Here is a 19802-nt window from a genome sequence, read left to right on the forward strand (position 1 = left end):
TTTTTTTTAATTTTAAAAAATTAATACAACACTGATTTTTTTTTTAATGTTTATTTTGGCAAAAAATACCAATTTGCCACGTGTAAAAATACACGTGTGCAAGTGGACACGAGTATAAAATACTCGTGTCAAACTGGACACGTGTCTTAATACACGTGTGCAAGTGGACACGAGTATAAAATACTCGTGTCAAACTGGACACGTGTCTTATTACACGTGTCCAGTTCGACACGAGTATTTTATACTCGTGTCCAAATGGACACGTGTAATAAGACACGTGTCCAGTTTGACACGAGTATTTTATACTCGTGTCCACTTGCACACGCGTATAAAATACACGTGTCCAATTGGACACGTGTATTTCATACGCATGTCCATTTTTGACGCTTGCACAATTTGACACGTGTCACTTGTGACACGTGTCAAATTTGACGCGTGTCTACAGTAACGGGTACTGTAGACACGTGTCAAACTGCAGCGATTTTTGTAGTGAATCAAAGAGGAGGCCCCGGTGGAGGAAAAAGAATTACTTGTGAAATAAACTGGTGGAAGCTGCTTTACTTGGTACTTGCGTAATGAATCAGAAGCAACATGAGATGAAGTGGAAACAATGATGTGTGTACTGATAGACAATGACCAATTAACTAAAAGAAGAACAAGACAAAAGCAAAATAATGATGTTATCCGTTGTCTCTTAAGGTTTAAGTAAGCTTCTAATAATGTCATCATGAAGCTTTGGACAAAAATTGGTTAATTTTTGACAAAAAGTTTGGAAGATTGCTTAAGTAATTACTAATCATAATCCATAGCCATGAATTGATGATACACTTCACTTTTGGTACTTAAAAGATGAAGAATGTACTTTTGGTAAGTTCTATGTTAAACTACATTATTAAGGTAGGTCTTAAGATACGAAAATGTTCGGAATACTGTAGTTTTTACTATAATTCTGTATAAGTTCACATTTTACAGAAGAGAAAAATATCACACAAACTCTCAAGTTTACACTTCTAAATACTCGCTCTCTGACATGATCGTGCAAATTACTATTGAATTCAAACTCTAACGGTGTTCCATTTAAAATTCAATGATAATTTGTACTGATACGTCAGTGAGCAAGTATTTGGAAGAGTAAACTTGAGAGTTCGTGTATCGTTTCTCTTTTACGGAAATGAATATTACGTTGAGTGTTATGTAGTAGTTCATATTTTACTATTTGACGTGATAAATCTCATGTGAATTACCACATAAATTGTAAATAAAATAACACTCATTATAATCATTGCCTGCTCCACCATTGAATGTTTATCCTTAACGTTACGGAATGTTGAAAAAGAAAAAAGAAAAAAGAAAAAGAATATAAAATATGCAATCTTAATTTAGTACGTTAAACCTTAAAGTCAAGAAATGTAATATATTGTGCCGTCTATAGCCCGGAATCTTGAATTGCAGTGGCGGCCGTGGAACAGCTTAAACAAAGCAACACAAACTAATAATATAGTGTCCTAGATTTGACATACCAAAAATAATTAATTCCAAACTTCGAAATTTTCTTTCAAATTGATGGAAAAGAAATTCATTCAATCCAGTTATTAAATTGTTATTTGTTCTTAATTATAGCATGTAATTAATTTTTTTTTTTTATTTAAAAAAAGCATTTAATTAGTTTTGATTGTTAATGTATTTTTGAAGTGTATTTTTTTTTGGTTTAAAAAAGGTGTTGTGTATATATATATATAAGGGTTTTGTGTTTAGGTTGTTTTCTAATATTTTTGTTTTGACAAGAGAGAATCAAAGATAGAAAACATAACTTTTAACAAACAGAGTATGTTTAAGGATATAAGTCAGTTTTTTTTTTTTGAAAAGATAGAAATCTTTATTGAAAAATCTTCAATTACCTACGGGCAAAAGCTCCCTAGTTACAATACCACAGATATAAGTTAGATTTCAACCAAAATTCTATTTATAACACATAAAATAACCTCTTTAGTTATGGTATGAGCGGCCTTATTCGCATCCCGCTTGATATTTCAATTTTTCAACATCTCAGCTGACTCAACCCCATTTTAATACTATCCACAATAAGGACATATGTCAGTTAATAGATTGAATTGTCCGAATTTCCTTCTAACCAATGAGTTATAAATTATTATATTGTCTATTCAAATAGGATATAAATTATTATTTCATTGATAAGATGGGGACAGACGTGAACCCTAATTAGTGATATCATTTTCCCCTTTTGTAATAAATTTTCAATTGTTTGAACTTGAAAGAGAAACATTAAAACAACCCACAAGACACGGTTTCTCTTTAATGTAAGGGAGCTGACTTCATGGGAACCCCCTTAAGTCTTAACCATTCAGCAAGAATTAATAATAGGACATATCATTGTGTCCCCCTACGTCGTTCCTCAACCCTAATGTCCCACCACTAGATGATCTGCTTAAATCCCTTGATGTGAAATAGGGAATTATTCAACGGTGTAGATCTGAGGAGGAGGCTATAGCGTAGTGGACCCCATCACAAAGTACTCTAGGAAAAGTTCAACTATGTCCGGGCTAATGGAAGGCCAGAGGACAAACGTGGAAAAAGAGGGACAAGAACATGGAGAAAGCAAAGTGAGAGAGAGAGAGAATGAGTCAATTTTTTGAAATCCAACCGCTCCAATTCTTCGATTCGTTCTCACCAAATCCCACGAATTTAAAAACCCACCTCTGATGGTCACCTCTCGTCAATACCCAGATCTTCTTTTCTCAGAATTTGATCAAATTTCTTCATCATGTAATCAAACTTTCCCGTTTCTACGTGGTGTTTTGCTCTGTTTTCTGCCAGGAAACTCAATCCAACGTATAACTTCTCTGCTTAAAAGTACGATGATTTGCTCCATATTCATCTGGTTTTGATCCTTGAAGATTAGTCTTTTCCAAAAGGTCAAACAGTCCGATAATTCTCTCCCACGCTCTAGGAAATATCTCATTTCTTTCCCTGAAAATTCTCTGCTTTTGCTTCACAATTTTTGGCTCTCTGACACAAACCAGTCTTATCAAATTCTAGTCCTCCCTGTTGTCCTGGTCTCCCACTTCAAAGACTCCGTTCTCAAATTTTGAGCTAATCCAATCATGGGAATTCAGAAAGACACGGTGAGATTCAATGTTGGAGGCAGAATCTTCGAAACAACCGCAACAACCCTCGCCAACGCCGGCCGAAACTCGATATTCGGAGCAATGTTCGACGAGAATTGGACTCTACAAACAGATATTTCCGAAGAACACTTCATTGATCGGAACCCGGATTGCTTTGCTATCCTCCTCGATCTCCTCCGAACCGGAGAGCTCTATGTTCCTGCCAATATCCCAGAAAAGCTCCTCTACAGGGAGGCCCTTTTCTATGGCCTTCTCGACCACGTTCGGTCAGCCAAATGGGGTCAATTCGACGGCAATAGATTGCGGCTTTCGCGGTCGATAACCGGTCAAGCACCAGGCGACGGAACGGCGATTCGAGCTGGCCCAGACGGCGGTTGCTGCGTCGCTCATGGTAGCATGGTTCACGTCTATGATTGGATGCTGGATGAGCACGCGCCAATCACTCTTGATTACCAGAGAGTCAATGATGTTGGCTGGATTGACTCGCAGAACATTGTGATCAGCGTGTGTGAGCGATTAGGCCGCGGAGATGGTGGAATGGGTCTGTTTAGTTCATCCACAGGGGACCTGAGATACAAGTTTCAAGTCAATCATGAGAACCAAGTTAAGAGCTACACTGCTGGATCTTTGAGTTTCAGCCCGGATTATAAGATATTTTCTAGTTGTAAAGGCAGGAGCAATGAGTATGGGATTGGAGTTTGGGACCAAGTAACAGGAAAACAGATTGATTTTTTCTATGAGCCTCTTGGCTGGTCACTTGGTGAAGCTGACAAGCTTCAATGGTTACATGGGAGCAACTGTTTATTGGTTGCAACATTGTTTCCTAGGAAGGACAACTGTTACATTAGTCTGTTGGATTTTAGGGACAAGAAGATGGTCTGGTCTTGGTCTGATGTTGGAGCTCCTATAACAGGGGATGAGAAGCGGGTTAGAGATGCAATAGCAATGGAGGAGAATAGCTCCATCTGTGTGGTGAATGAGTATGAGGATTTGGGTTTCATGGACTTGAGAAGCACTGCAGGGAGCATTAGGTGGAGCTCAAGAAGCCGGTTGATGAAAGGGAAGATGCCGGATGAGCCATGTTACCCTAAGTTGGCATTGCATGAGGGTCAACTCTTCTCGTCAATGAACGATTGCATATCGGTGTTTTGTGGTCCTGATTGGGTTTTAACATCTAGGCTACGACGAAGCTATGGAGGTTCAATATGCGATTTTTCGATCGGAGGTGATCGGCTTTTTGCACTGCACAGTGAAGAAAATGTGTTTGATATATGGGAGACTCCACCTCCGCCAATTATATGATTCAGCTAACGGTTTGCTTGTTTAGGTGGCTGTGTTTCTTCCTTTTTTATATTCATAGTTTTCCTCTTGTTTTCTAGACTACAGAAGATGGAGTTGCAGCTAAAAGAGTACACATGTTAGGGAACTTAGATTTTCTAGGCTTGTATAGGCTTTGTGTTAACCAAGTATACCCTCATAAAACCAAGAGGAACATCTAAAATTATGAGTGTGAATGGGGGCTTCCCATTGTCACAAAAGAAATGAAATTGATTGCTTAGTTGCTATTACAGAGATGAATTTTTGTTTTTCTGCAGAAATACACGTATTTGTCAATTATGGGTCTACTTGCACAACATTTCATTTTCGAAGGGGCCCGAAATGCCGCTTTCCTCTCTCTTTTTGACAGACCCTCATTCTCTTTTCTTCTTTTGACCTCTGCTTTCACAAAGTTAATTCCCTTCCTGTCCTTCCATGTTACTTTGATGCATCCCAATGCTCTCGTACAGATTCCAGATTTGCTCGCTCACAAACACAAACACACACAGACAGATGCTTTTTTCATGTGAGTAGTTGTAACTGCCAAATTGGTTGACAGATTTATGAATTTTTTAGTCACTCTGCTGCAAAGTTGTTAGGTGTAGCCTTTGTTTCAGGAGCTAAAAACTCCAGAGTTTGTTATATATATATATATATAACAGATGTACTTTGAATATCATGAGAGCTTTATCCGGTGTACCAAATCTGCTAATGATCATACCCATTAAACCAAATGCAGTCCTCTGCCTTTCTTTGACACCTATTAATAGGGCTGGCAATTTTTTATGAGACCTACAAACACGTCATGAACTTAACACAAAATTAGATAGATCGGATTATAATTGACCTATATAGTTTTATAGGTAAATTATAATGCGAAATTAACGGGTTATAGTTGATAAATCAAATCTGTTTAAATAAATAGTAAAATTAAGATTGATCTATATAGTTTTATATTTCCTTCCCTTTTTCCACTATTATTATATTAATATATCTCACTTCCACTCAAAGACAAACTTTCGCTGGTTTGCTTCCAGCCTAATCTAATGAAGAGTACCAAGATTAATTTTAAACTCTTATGTAGAACAAATCCCAATTTAATTGGAGCCCACATAAGAATTAATATACTCAGTCAGTTTGACCCGAAAGTCCTATCCATTAATAGAAAAATAACTTAGAAAAGTCTTAAGGGTAGCAGTCTAGTCTAGGTTTATAAAATTGGCCATAACAAGGAGCTTAGATGTCAGTCACTAGCAAATGAGATGAACTTAAGTGTCAGTAAACCGGTAAAAAACAATTAATAAAAGAGCTTAGATGTCTGTAAACTAGCAAAAACATAGATATTTTTATGAGAAGATACTCTGTAAGGAGAGACAAGTGTCAGACATCAATAAAAAATGAGAGGCTCCAGTGGTCCTACCAATAGTAGCCTGACCCTTTTATGTATTTAAATTCACTAGCAAAGTGAGATCTGATTTATCCAGTCATCCAAGGATAATGTTGCCACTTTTATCCAATGAAGCACAATCTTTCACCTTAAAAAGGAGGGGGTTTTCTTGGATAGTCCAAATGACAATGAATTCATCACCCTTGCATATAAGCCAATCCAGTAATCAAAACTGATATGTGAACTTCTTGGAAGCTTCTTTCAATTGGTTTTCTCTATCAATCATAAAGTTTCAATATTGTAGTACAACATAAGCAAGAAGAGATAAGATAAATGAAATAGCAAACCTAATTTGACCCAGAACAAAAAGATAACAGATAAGAAAGAACCAAAGAGCCATGGACCCCATAGGAAATGATAAATCAAGCATAATCAGGCATCACTTTCCTGAGAAATGTAATTGGTTGAGATTCTTTAGGGGCAAGTTGCTCAAAGGAAATGTAGTTTTGCTCCTTATCATAAACATGACAAACAGTCATTATTGTCTTCATCAAACGCCAATTCCATGAAGCCTCGTTCAGATACTGTTAAAGACATGGGAGAGAAAATGAATTAGAAGAGCAACTATTTTGGCTTCAGTTAGGAGATTATGGACACAATGTGTGTGTGTGTGGAGGACTTATCAATCCTACCTTTCCCCAATTTTCATGAAGAGACTTATGGGCTGCCCGCAAATTATAGCTTGGTATCCTTGAAGAAACATGGTGGGGGATATGGACATTAATATCATGACATAGTATCTCAATCCTGTCCATGACAAAAGGAGCCAACAGTTAGCAGTCTACTTATTCACAGAGATGGTAAATAATTACTACTTGTTATTCAACCACTTGAACAAATTTATTGGTATTAAAGCTCAATATTTCTTTTTGGCAATTTTTCAATAGAAAATCAGACATGTTCTTCAATTTTGACATTTGTTTCACCAGAAATTCCTAAAAGTGGCCCTAGAACTAGATCACTGCCAACCAAAGATCAGAAAAGGTAATATCTTCAGTCACTTATTAGTGCCTTCATACTAGCATTCATGTCACTATCCCTTTAATTAGGGAATCATGGTTTAGATGAAGAAGTTTTCACGGGAAAACATTTTTGAAAAGAACAATGTCCCTTTCTTCTCTGACTGGGGCACATCTTAAGATAAGAGCACGCCAGGTATGCAAAGTTCGTACAAAATCTAGAAAGGACCAATTAAGATGTCACATGGCCTAGGGATTTCCCAGATACCCAAGGAAAAATCAATAAGCAAGCGATATTTGGAAAGATAACCAAAGAAAGTGCCTACAGCCATAAGAAGGTAAAAGCTTTATGTACCATCTAACAGCATCATATTTCAAAACATATCCACTCTCTGTTCCAATTATAGAAGCAAGAGAGCACAGACACACACACACACACACACACAGAGATAAAGAATAAAAGAGTCATTACCATCTAGGGTAATCACAGTGAACTGTTCCATTAAGCTGGGCCTGAGCGGCATTCCACTCATTTGAAGGTTTGAATGGTATGTGAGGAGCCGAATGATGGACCATGGTGAAAGTACTCATCTACAAATACAAAGAAAAACAAAAATACTTGGACAAAAAAAAGATATATAATCTGAACGGTCAAATCATCATATTCACAAATGACCTTGAGGAATTGCGTAAACTACGAAAATTTGTAGTTCTAGAAAATTTAGAAAATTTTTTTACATATAAAAAAAAAAAAAATTATTTAGGACCAGCAAAAATTAAACTTCCCAAGTACTTTAAAACTATCATAGATAGGCCACCAAGCTAACGGTGGTAATTGGTAACAAATTTTTAGCAAGATCCATTCAAGAGTACTATGAATTATTACTCCTGAATGGATCTTGCTAAAAATTTGTTACCAATTACCACCTTTAGCTTGGCGGTAAAGCAACGCATTTGAGCAGACAAAAGCAATGGATGCATAAAATCATGTTATTGACACTGAAGTCTTGCATCATACTATCATAGTATTCATGAATATTTATTAATGTTTTTGATAGAAGTGGTACAACATGAGGACCTCCCAGGAGGGTGAATGAACTATAAATCTAGTTAGAAAGAAATAATAAATTCACAATCCAGGTGGTTGCCTTAGGCATATTTGATTTGGGTTGCGGAGAATTCAAATAGTAAGAAATAAACCACATACGGTATATTATTTTCATAGTTTTGGGCTATAAAATTTGTTGTAATGTGTGTAGTACAGTAGGAAAGGGAGTTCCCTTCCGCTGTGTGTATCACTATGAAAAATTGATGGACCATTTGACTAATACCATGTATTTCCTGGATATGAGAGAGCTATTGAAAGATTTTATCAGTTTAGTGTGGTTCATACTGTGTCCAAATATTACTGCAAGAGAACAGGAAGCAGCATTACCCAAAAGTGATAGCCCAACCATGGCATCAACCAGAACTTGATCCATCCCACAATACCCGTCTTGAAGATAATCAATGGCCATCCAATTGCCATAAACGCAAACACACAAGCCAAACTTATCTTCACCCTTTTCACTTCGCTTGGTCTGAACTTGTTCAATTTGAAGTGCCAGATCAACCTATTAGGATGCTTATTAATGTTGGAACAAATAATTATCAAATAAAAACATATGAAATTTAAGATTAATCAAGCCAATACATATCAAATTTAAGATTAACCATGATAAATTTGAAATAGAAATAATTGCTCCATATGATTCCTTGTATTTCATACACACCAGTGACCTATAGACATCCACGGTCTAAATGGGCCATATCCATATATAATTGCCTTGCGCAAAACAGGAGCTTTATCAAACTCCTCTTTCCAAACAGGGTGCCAAGCTGTATCTTCACACAACCTATAGACATAAGATAGACGGGAATATAGATAAAATTTTTGAAGATGGAAAAAGACCAGTAACTTCATGGAAGTAGTAAACTAGCCAAACTAACACACAAAAATAAAGATTCACACATACAAACATACAATTATATATATTTATCAAAAAAGAGGATACGACTGTCCTTTTAACATATATCTATCATTACATATACCGTATATTTATGTGCTTTTCATCAAAATATAATTATTTCATATAATAAGATATTTGGCTAAAGGGAGATATAAAACTTTTATTAGATATATCATATATCATGTGAAACATAATGTGTATGTGGGTGTGGGTGTGGGCGTGTGTGTCTCTAGGTACATACCATACATTGGGATGAGACAATTTCCACTACAATCCAAAAGACTGGGCTATATACATTTGATACTAAGCAAGCCATATTTCTTCTTACGTATTGCCTGAGATAATTCAATAGGAAAAGTTACATACATGTTTGTTTTTGCATGATGCTGATCGTGCTTAAATCTCCACGGCTCATATGGATAAATTAGAGGCAAAAAGGCCAAGGTTCCAACAATATCTTCCACTAATTTGTTCCTTGAAAATGATTTGTGAGCACAATCATGGCCTATTACAAAGAACTTTACAGAAACAAGGAAAAAAAATAAATGAGTTACCTAGGATATACACCTAATAGTATTGGAGGAAGAGAGAAAAGAGGGGAGGGGGGGTGAAGAGGAGGGAATGACACATTATAATTCACAAGAAATATACCACATAGTAAAGATGCAGAACTAACCCCTGTTACTGCAGTCCCTGTCCATGCCCAAGCCAGTGGAAGTAGATACCATGGGACTTTTGAAATCACAAGGAGCCCCAAGGCATAGGAAGTGACGGATATTAAAACTGATTTCCATGCTTTCACGTTATCAATCTCAAACACCTTCAAAAGTTTGGAAATGAAAAGTTGAAATGGAAATATCATCAATTTCAGTTGGGATATAAATTCAGTCTTAAAAGGAGGGAGGGAGAGAGATAGAGAGAGAGAGAGAGAAAGGGTGAATCATTATTCAATGCCTCTCTTCTCTTTATCTTGCCAATACCCCTCTTCTCACTAGATACAAATAAATACTATTGTTTTGATACTCAAGTAAAGGACTCTGCATCTCCAAGCATAAAACTAAGAGCAATTGCTCAAGGAGGGAAGTTAACCTGATAAAACAGTCTTACTCATTTCAACAGAACAATGTTTGGCTCAGATATCTCCCAGGTAACGTGTCCAAAATCTTATTCACAAAATCCATGTTCTTGGCAAACAATATAAAAGAATTCGGATGCCATATGCATCTTATGGAAGCATTACCTTTTTTGGAAGGGTATCAATGACATCTTTTAATTTAACATTTTCAGGAAGTGGTTCTCCAATTTGCTTAAAACCATATCTTTCAGCTAATTGATTCCTATACTCGGCACTATCTGCTAAAGATGGTACAATTGGAACTGCAACAGCTTGCAGAACTTTAGTCCTCTTTGAAAATAAAAACTGCTGATGCCTGATTCCCTTTTGGAGAAGTCTTTCCCCCTTCAGATAATATCTGCCTGTCTATCAGAATAAGCAATATGATGTGCCTATAATGGTAAGTTAGAAAATGCTGTAGGCAATGATAGTTCAAACAAATATGAATCTTGCATAGTTTTGACAATGTATAACAATTTTATTCAAAGAAGAAGTCCAACTCAAAGGATCAAGAGATTGGGGGATAGTGCTAGTCAGACAGTAAATAAATTTAGTTTTTTCCTCTTATGTTACTTGCATATGACAATAACTGGAGAGAACATTGAAAGCACCATCCAATATTCTAATGGCTGTGAGAAACAACCGGTCCTCATACCCATACATGTCGAGAAAAGTAAGGCTACAGGATTGGTGATAACCAAACCACTACCATTGCTTAGTCTGTTGCCTAACATTATAATTTTCCATTGTCGAGGAGGTTTTACAGTGATCAAAGATGCAAAGTTGGAAACACCTAGGATGTAAGTCATTACTAGATATGCACTCAAATGCTTTCTAAGGAAGAAACTCCAGAATTCAGGAAGTGATTCTTTGTTCACTAAGGCTACAGAATTGGTGATAACCAAAACACCACCATTGTTTAGTCTGTTGCCTAAAATTATAATTTTCCATTGTCAAGGAGGTTTTACAGTGATCAAAGATGCAAAGTTGGAAACACCTAGGATGCAAGTCGTAACTAGATATGCACTCAAATGCTTTCTAAGGAAGAAACTCCAGAATTCAGGAAGTGATTCTTTGTTCACTATATCTATGTTGAATAGAACCTCATCTACAAGGTGCATGCAGAAAAAAAAAAAACAAGAGCTTTGTTATGTCAAGCTCATGCAATGCATCTTTGATCAATATAAAGACTCCTCTATAGCGGAAAAATATCTTGTCAGCCAGGGAAGTGTATGTATTTTTGCTATTAACAAATCATCTAGGCTTACTTTTCTCAACATAGACGGAACTTTGCCGACAGTATTTTACTCAAGCAAAATCAACTTCACAACAAGAGAAGAATCCTGAACCCTTAACAAAGTTCAATACTAAGAATGATGTAATCATCAAGTGTTCGCACACAACTTGATTTTTTTTTTTTTTGGTAATGCCGTAAAAGGTTTTTGGATGTGTAATGGGTGCCAGTCAACCTGTAATATAGTTGATGCAGAGTCCCAAATAATAACATGATAAGAACATTAAAGTATGTTTCCAAGTTAAGATAACAATTTGATTACAATTTTCAATTAAATTTGAATGGCAGCAATAGAAGTGCACTGGGTAAAGCAAATATTACAATGATATCAAGAGGTGCAACAGTCACTGCCCGGAGTTCAAGTTGGGAGCTGGTGAATTCCATTGGGTGGCACTTTAGTAGAGAAAGTGACTACTTTAAGCGCATATCTAGTAACAATCTACAATACTTTCCCACAAAAACTTAGAAGTATAAGCTGTTTAATACTATTAGTATACGCACACCAGTGAAAAGGTTTGTTTACCTTAACGCCAACTTTAAGGTAAAGTTGGCGTTAGTTGATTATGTTCGTACAAATTTAGATATTGGTGGCTGCCACCAGAACCAGAATAGCCAACCCATATTGATTTGATGATTTCCTTGGCCTAAATGGAATATTCTGAAACAGATGGCAAATTGCATGTGAAATGCCCTTTTTTTTTCTTCTAAGTATGTGAAATGCCTTCTACTTAAACGATAATAAAGAAGTGGATTGTGAAACAGATATTGAGAGGCTTAAAGTGAGAAGAGAGGACTCCAGCAAAATGTTTTTCATCCACCTTAGTGCTTTCTTTTGTCACTTTCTCCTTAATTCCTTGCTTATTCTTGCACAAAATCCTTCATTTTTCCACGCCGGATTCTAAAATCTAACTAGTTTGAAGCATTCTATCCAGCAAGTTCCTGTTTTTGCCAATTCTAAAGCCCAATTTGCTACGCTAAACTCACAATGCAACTGACTTTTTCTAAGAACCACAAGAGGCACCAATTAAACAGAACCCATATCCCCATTTGGACCAAAAGACATGAAAAAGCTAATAAAGCTCAAATCTTGGCCAGAATAAACAATCAAAGATCACAAAAAATTCGATGAAGCTATGACAAAAACTTATCCTACAAAGAGAGAGAAAGAGTAACATACCTTGAGAACAATGAGCTAAAATTCTTTGACTCCCACTTGGTTTTTGATGGGGGCCCTGAAATTCAATCCAAAAAACAAAAATGAGAAACAAAAAAGGCAAAGAAGAAGAAGAAGAAGCCAAAAAAAAAAAGGTACCATGAAAAGGAACACAGAGTCTGCAAGTCTGCAAGCCATTCCAAGCAGAGCTGCTGAAATTCCAATTCCCAAAGGCCCCCACTCCCCTTTGAAACTCTGTGTGTCTTTGTGAGAGTGAGTGAACGTGAAAAAGATGGAGGGTCCTTAAACACCCTCGTACCTCTCTGCCTCAGCCTCCAAGTTTGGATAGATTTTCGATGTCCACCACACCATATTAGTATGCCGATTTTCAACCTTAGAAGAATAATAAAAAAAAAAAAAAAAAAAAACATTTATTAAAATTAAGAGAATTTTTTATAATGGTTGTGGAAATATTTTTTAATTCTGAGTAAAATAAAATGATAAATGTTTTTTCTTTTTTAGAATTTATATTTTAAATTGTTTGTTAATGATTTTAAAAACACAAAAGTGCCATCAAAAGATTCAAAACTGTTATAAAACCAGGAAAAAAGTTTCAATCATTTTGCACATATTCTTTTAGAATAATATGACATAAAAAGTTTAAAGAATATTGGTGCAATTGTTCAAAATATATACATAGCGTGTATCACATTTCACGCAAAACTCGTTTCATTTCATACGTGATATTTATGTAACATATTCATAGCATGAATTGCGTGAGACATTTCTCTTATGGGTGGATACTGGATAGGGAGCCCACTTGGTTAATTTGTCAAATGAGAAACGTGGCATGATTCCCATCTCATAAAGTTAGTCTTATATTTAGATCCAATCAATGAATTAAGAGAGTTAATTTTTACATTAATTCTTTATTTTGAAAGTGAGCTTTATATAACATTCACACCCGGCAAGCCAAAAGTTATTTTAGACTAACAGAGATGCAAATTTGAGTAAAAATGTAGGCGCATCTTCTGGTTATTTTAGCTCAAAAATTGGTGGTGATGACGCAGCTCAAGAAAAAAAAAATTAAAAAAAAAAAAACCTCATTATAGGACATGTACATGACTTTGAAATGTAAGTGCTTTGATTAAAATTAAAAATAAAAGGCTAATTTTTTTAGTTAAAAAAAAATGTATTGAATCGAATGTAAATGCTTTAAGTGATTTTATATAGCTTTAATTATAAATTAATTAGGTGATTTAAAATGATAGTACAAACATTACTACCACTTTCTTTGGTCACGTCAATTTGTGGTGTCCAACACTTTTGGACAAAACCCCATGTGCACAACATGGGTCAGAGCAATTTGGACGCAAATATTATGTTCCTGTGACAATCATATGAATATATACTCAATTGTGGTTCCGTTTATTAATTTTTTAAAGAAAAAATTATTTAAAAAGTGTTTTGAAGTGGTTTAAATATAAAAATAGTTTAAATATTTTATATTTGGAGTTGTTTTATTAGGGGAAGAGTAATGCTACGTAAGAAATGATTCATTTCTTTCCATAATTCTTCTCATATCCTCATATTTTTCAAAATTGCCATTAAATTTATGAGGCCTATGCGTATCCCTTACATGGCCACACAATTTAATAATAATTTTAAAAATTAGAAAGATGAGAAAAGGACTAAGGAGTAGAAAATAATGCATAGCACACATCTTTCTTCCTGGGAGTCGTGTTGAGCTTCTAATCCACAACAGACACAAGACAAGAAGATGTTTTTCATCAAATAGTTTATATATATATATTAAACTTAAAAATGAATAGATTAAGTAAGAAGAACATTCAACTCATTTTGAAAAATAAAAATAAAAATAATAAAAAAAAACCTTTGTCCTTCGAGTAAAACCAAAATACATTACACATTTTCTTTTAGTCATTGATCAAACGAGGTTTTGCCATATGAATCTAATACCAAGAAATCAACTAGGGACATAGCTAAAAGCTCTTATAGGTAAGGGCTAGATGCCAAACAAATTTGTTGGTAAGAGTTAGTAGGTTAAATTTTTATTTTTTACCTAATTTTTTTTTTCTTTTTTAAAATTGAGGGGGGAGGGGATCTCGAAATCCATCCCTGAAGTCAGCACTATTCCTGAACTAGGAATAATATCCTTGATATACCTTTATCACGTTTCATATTAGGCATGTATTTCTATAAGAGTTGTTTGATTGATGACCTAACTTTAATTTTCCTTAGGAATGTTGTAATAGCTTCTCTATTTAAAGGTTGTTGTGTTATGAATAAATGAAATAAGAATCAAAATCAACATTGTGTTGTGAAATTTAAGTTCTTTCTAATAACTTAAATTATCCCGTTACGTAATAATTTGGTATAAGATCCAAACACTGTATCACGGATTCGAGTTTTTAAAAAGGCGAGATATGAGATGAATTAAAATATTGATAGATTAGTGGAGCCTGGGATGTGGAGATTGAGTGGAAGTGCATAAGCGTCTTCTGTTTGGGCTTTTATGACTGGTTTTTCTGTTTTGAGTTTCCTTCTTTCTTTTTAACGGTGTGTTGGGGTGCATGTCTTGGTGTCTGTCGATGATGGTTGATTGGGTGATATTGGTGGTGGCGTAAGTTCTGTGCATCGTGATTGTTATGGAAAACAATCAAAACTCAAGATTGATTGAGAAGAGAGTGAAAAGAGAGAGTAGAAATAAGCTCGGGAAAGAGAGGAAAACAGGGGAGAAATGAGACGTGAGGGAGACCACATTTGTTCAATTTTCTCAAATCATGGTAACCTACCGAATACAATTAAAAAACTAGGATTAAATAGACCATGGATTAAAGGTTAACCCTAATCATAATGATTCTAAAATAACTGAAAGTCAACCTCTTATAAAAAAGTAATAAATAAAAAATAAAACAAGACACAAAAATACAAAGCCCATTGCATCATTGTTGGGTGGTTCCTTGGGTGCATCCCATCGAGAAATGTTTCTACCCATCTCTTGCAGCAACTCATGCATAATTATTGTGTCAAACTTATCAATAGATATGAGAGACTTATCCACGAGCACTTTAATACTATCATTTACAGACAAACCATACTTGTCTACTCCTTTAGTGACATTACCTATATTTTGTCCTTTGAACGAGCACGCAATGTCAATGATTTTTTTTTTCTCAGTGTCCATCAACCCATCATAACTTACTTTAAGTATTTTATGAATATTTTTACTACGAAGCTTTTTATACCTATCCAATGCACTTTCCCATTCAAGCAACTTTTTGCCAAATAGATCCGAGCCCATTACTATTAAAGCCAGTGGAAGGCCCCATGCATAACGTATTATTGCACGTTCTGTGAGTTTGATCCTCAAAATTCTCGATAGGTTTGTCACTTCCGAGGGCATTCCATCTAAAGAGTTGAAGAGCTTCATTGTGATTCAACTCATTCACTTGATATGTTAAATCAATTCCATGTGGACGAAGCAAATGTTTATCTTTTGTTGTTATGATGATTTTACTTCCTAAACCAAACCAATCATCTTTTCCAGCTAGCTTTTCTAATTGGATTGAACAATTCACATCATCAAGAACTAGAAGTACACTTAAACTATGAAGCTTCTGCTTTATCAAAGTAATTCCTTTATCAACATCGTCAATCATTACACTACTTGAGTTTTCTAAGATCTTAGAAAGAAGTTTTTCTTGCAAATGGATCACACCGTTCTTTTGGCTACAAACTTCTCTAATATTTTAAAGAAAACAACTACCTTCAAACCGAGAAGCAATCAAGTTGTAGATAGCTTTGGCGATAGTTGTCTTACCAGTTCCACTAGTTCTATAGATCCCTACCATGCATGTAATGTCAATATTCTTCTCCATACCTAAAAGTGACTTCACATCTTGTAGATGAGACTATAATCCAACGGGATGCTGGGCAACTTGGAAGTATGTCTTGCTTACCAATATTGAATTCACCCATTCAATAATTTCTTGAATAAATTCAACTTCATTCCTATCAATACAAAAAGATGATAAAAAAAGAAAAAAAAAATCTAATGAGTTACTTTAATTCACAATAAAAAGAAAAGGAATATGATCTAGTTACAATGATTTGATTTTTTCTCCATAACCAATGACAATGGTATGCTATGATATATGAAAGGGATAATCTTCCCCTCCCTAAATCCCAATTCTCCTACCGACTACGAGGAGTAATTCTAGAAGTCACTTTTGTATCATTTTTGTTTCTCCAAAAAAGATGTGACATAAAAATCACCACTTGATCAAAATTCAGTAGTGATCAATCAAAAGCTTAATGGTGATTTTAAACGCCACATTATTCTTGAAGGGATACAAGAATGATAAAAAAGTGACTTTTAGGATTACTTGAATACGAATCTTCCCATTACTTTTATAAAATAGGCTCAAAAAATGCCAATTATCTAATATGCGAATAGTAAATAATAACTTTCAAAATATGATCTTAAAGTAAATGAAAACTCTATCGAATTTAAAATTCTTTCTGATAACATAAAAAAAATGAGCAGGAAGAGATTCAGAGTAATTAAACTGTTTAAAATAATGGAAGGAATTATGTATTAAACATATATGTAGGACTAAAAAGAAAAGTAAGCGGTAGAAAACCATACATGCCCCAACAAATGGAAAGATCAATTTTCAATATGTTAGGTAATGAATAAGTTATTTAAGCAAATTATACCGTCTAAAACAAAAGAATGGGTTAAGTTCAATTAATTCTTGAATAAAATTTAAAAGATTAATTACAAGTAGAAAATTTTAAATGTAAAATAGTTCACATGCATGAAAACAGGTGTATATCGATGTACTATAATCATCCGGTAAAAAAAAAAAAGAACTACTATTATAATCCTTGATCTTTTATCATTTTTTTTTTTAAAAAAAAATATTAAAATTTTAAAAAGTATCAATTTAAGATCCATCCACAAAGGTATTAATTCCATTTCGACGCAAAACATTATGTAGATTAACATTAAAATTGTTGCGGATATCTCCGCCTATAAAACTCAAAAACACATGATAAATCCATGAATGGATGGGCATGGAAGAAGTCATCCGTCATCGCTCTATGTATGCAACCAGAAACGGCTCTATTTAAAGTTGAATAGAGAAGAACGTGCCCACACAGCACGCGGATGTGAAATGACATCCACCCCAACTGATTGTTTTGCAATTCTACCATTTGAAGTTGACCATTATATTTATATTCCACCATTTTTGTTTGAAAAAAATCTTCGCTGGGACACTTCTTTCATAGTGGTCCTAAACCGAGTGGAAATTAATGGCCATTCAAACGCCTTAATTGAGAAGATTGGTTGATATTTTCAAGGCTAAAGAAAAATGAGCAACTTCTTGACAACTTCCTACTGCCTTTCAAGAACATGCATGGAAAATTCGAATGAATGGGATCAATAAGATGGACGTTCAACTTTGGTTAGGGTCATAATTTGAGCCCCACAAGAAGGCACTCCATTATCAACTGGGACCAAAGAGAAAAAATGAAGAAAAATGACCAACTTCTTGGCAACTCCTGCTGCCTTTCAAGAACATTCATGGAAAATTGCAATGAATGGGATCTAATAATTAACGCGTTTATTATTAGATTATATGCTTTTTAATACTAGAGGTTAAAAAAAAAAATGGCAAGTTATATCTATATTTTTTAAACTATAATTATTATTATTATTTTTTATATTTTTAATTATAGTTATAATTTTATCATGCCCCTGTAAACTAAAATTTTAGCTCTACTACAGTTTATGATGATGGGATTAGCTGATTAATTGAGATAGATATTCCATTTTTTTTTTTTTTTTTTTTTTCGTTAGTTGAAAATATGATAAAAGACTTCTTATATTGACAGTAAAACTAAGGAAAAATTATACTTAACCCTCATTGAACTTCTATTATATTTATAACTACTCTTTAAACTTCAAAAACGTACTTCCAATTTAGTATATTTATATTTCAATTTCACCAATCCAGTAGTAATTTCCGTTAAATCGTAACGGAGTGATGTCAAAATTCTAAAAACATCCTTAATTTGTTTTAAGAAAAGAAGATAAAATAAAAAAAAAAACTTAAAAGATAAATATACTAAATAAAAAAAATTTAAAACATAGGAAAATAATTATAAAAGGGATAACAACTAAAAGAGATTAAGTCGGGGTGTGCGTTTTGTTTGAGTGTCAAAAACAGGGTGTGTGGGTGGACAATTTTTGTTAGCGTCGGTCGTGGCTAATTTCGTGTCAATGGGAAGGGAAAATTGCAAAATTAATTCATGTGATGAGGATTAATTGCAAAATCTTTGAAAGTCTACACTGACTCCATCCTTCAAAGTAATTTAATGATCTTTGTTACGTACAAGCACCTTTAATTGACTCGTGATTGCCAATATGACAAAATATCATACTAAAGTTTGGCATCGAGAGATATTTGTAATCCAAGTTCATAAGAATTGATTTTGTATTTATTTACTTTTTATTTTTGTAAAAAACGGGAGGATTAGAAAAATAAACTCCTTTGTACTTTGATGTGTTCCAACCCTAATTGGAACTCATTAGTATGAATTTTCATTTCAACGCTTGTGAATTATACAATTGTATTCATCAACCCCTGAACTTTTAAACGTTTCGAAATGACTACTCTTAAAGTTTAAAAACTCTCAATTTTACCTTTCGAACTTCTAATTTGTTGTAATGTTCCCCCTACCTTAAGTTTTGACATTAAATCAGATAGCAAAAGAGGTGAAATGACCTTTAAATTCTTAAAAATTTTATAAAATTTTAAATTTACTCTTAATTTCAAATTTTTAAAAATTAAAAACTTATTTATTTTTTTTTATTTTTAATAAAAAGAAAGGTTAAAAAAAAAAATTCCAATATACTAAATTGAGAATTTTAAATTTTTGAACAAATTCAACAAAATTATTTGGAAATGAGTTTGGCGTTAATTTGCAGGTAGCAGAAAACTCCGAGCTGGTCAAAGTCCGTCTTGTTTTAATCCCATCAACATTTCACGTTCACATTTCTATTCGGAAAATGTTAGATTTACAACATCAATACAACAACTGCACAATAATCCCTCACATGAGAGTGGGTCGGGGAGTGATAGTTGTACACCAAGTGTACAACAAATGCACAACACCCCTTCACAAGAGATGGGCCCCACAGTGTGTGGGGGCCACCCCTTGTGAAGGGGTGTTGTACATTTGTTGTACACTTGGTGTACAACTATCATTATTCGAGTGAGTCTCACATACTGAGGCCCACCTTCATGTGAGGGGTTGTTGTGCAATTATT

The 19802-nt window shown here is 34.4% G+C and overlaps 2 protein-coding genes and 1 pseudogene across 2 annotated transcripts; 1 reads left to right on the top strand and 2 right to left on the bottom strand.

The window, feature by feature from the left end:
• The first annotated feature begins 2420 nt into the window (after window positions 1–2420).
• Window positions 2421–4716, top strand: LOC133866009 (BTB/POZ domain-containing protein At2g24240-like). The gene has a single exon (XM_062302558.1). It carries the CDS (start codon window positions 3123–3125, stop codon window positions 4446–4448), a length of 1326 nt encoding a protein of 441 aa, XP_062158542.1. The 5' UTR covers window positions 2421–3122; the 3' UTR covers window positions 4449–4716.
• A 1357-nt stretch (window positions 4717–6073) lies between these two features.
• LOC133866010 (omega-6 fatty acid desaturase, chloroplastic) lies at window positions 6074–12804 on the bottom strand. The gene is made up of 10 exons (XM_062302559.1): window positions 12599–12804; window positions 12464–12518; window positions 10119–10354; window positions 9555–9698; window positions 9245–9396; window positions 8642–8764; window positions 8305–8482; window positions 7342–7460; window positions 6543–6657; window positions 6074–6434 (listed from the first exon to the last, which is right to left on the bottom strand). The coding sequence occupies exons 1-10, from the start codon at window positions 12635–12637 to the stop codon at window positions 6273–6275; spliced, it is 1323 nt and encodes a 440-aa protein (XP_062158543.1). The 5' UTR covers window positions 12638–12804; the 3' UTR covers window positions 6074–6272.
• Window positions 12805–15236: 2432 nt separating this feature from the next.
• LOC133866346 (disease resistance protein Roq1-like) lies at window positions 15237–16470 on the bottom strand (annotated as a pseudogene).
• Between the last annotated feature and the right edge of the window lie 3332 nt (window positions 16471–19802).

The sequence above is a fragment of the Alnus glutinosa genome, chromosome 4 (assembly GCF_958979055.1).
Source record: "Alnus glutinosa chromosome 4, dhAlnGlut1.1, whole genome shotgun sequence".
NCBI classification, from domain to species: Eukaryota; Viridiplantae; Streptophyta; class Magnoliopsida; order Fagales; family Betulaceae; genus Alnus; species Alnus glutinosa.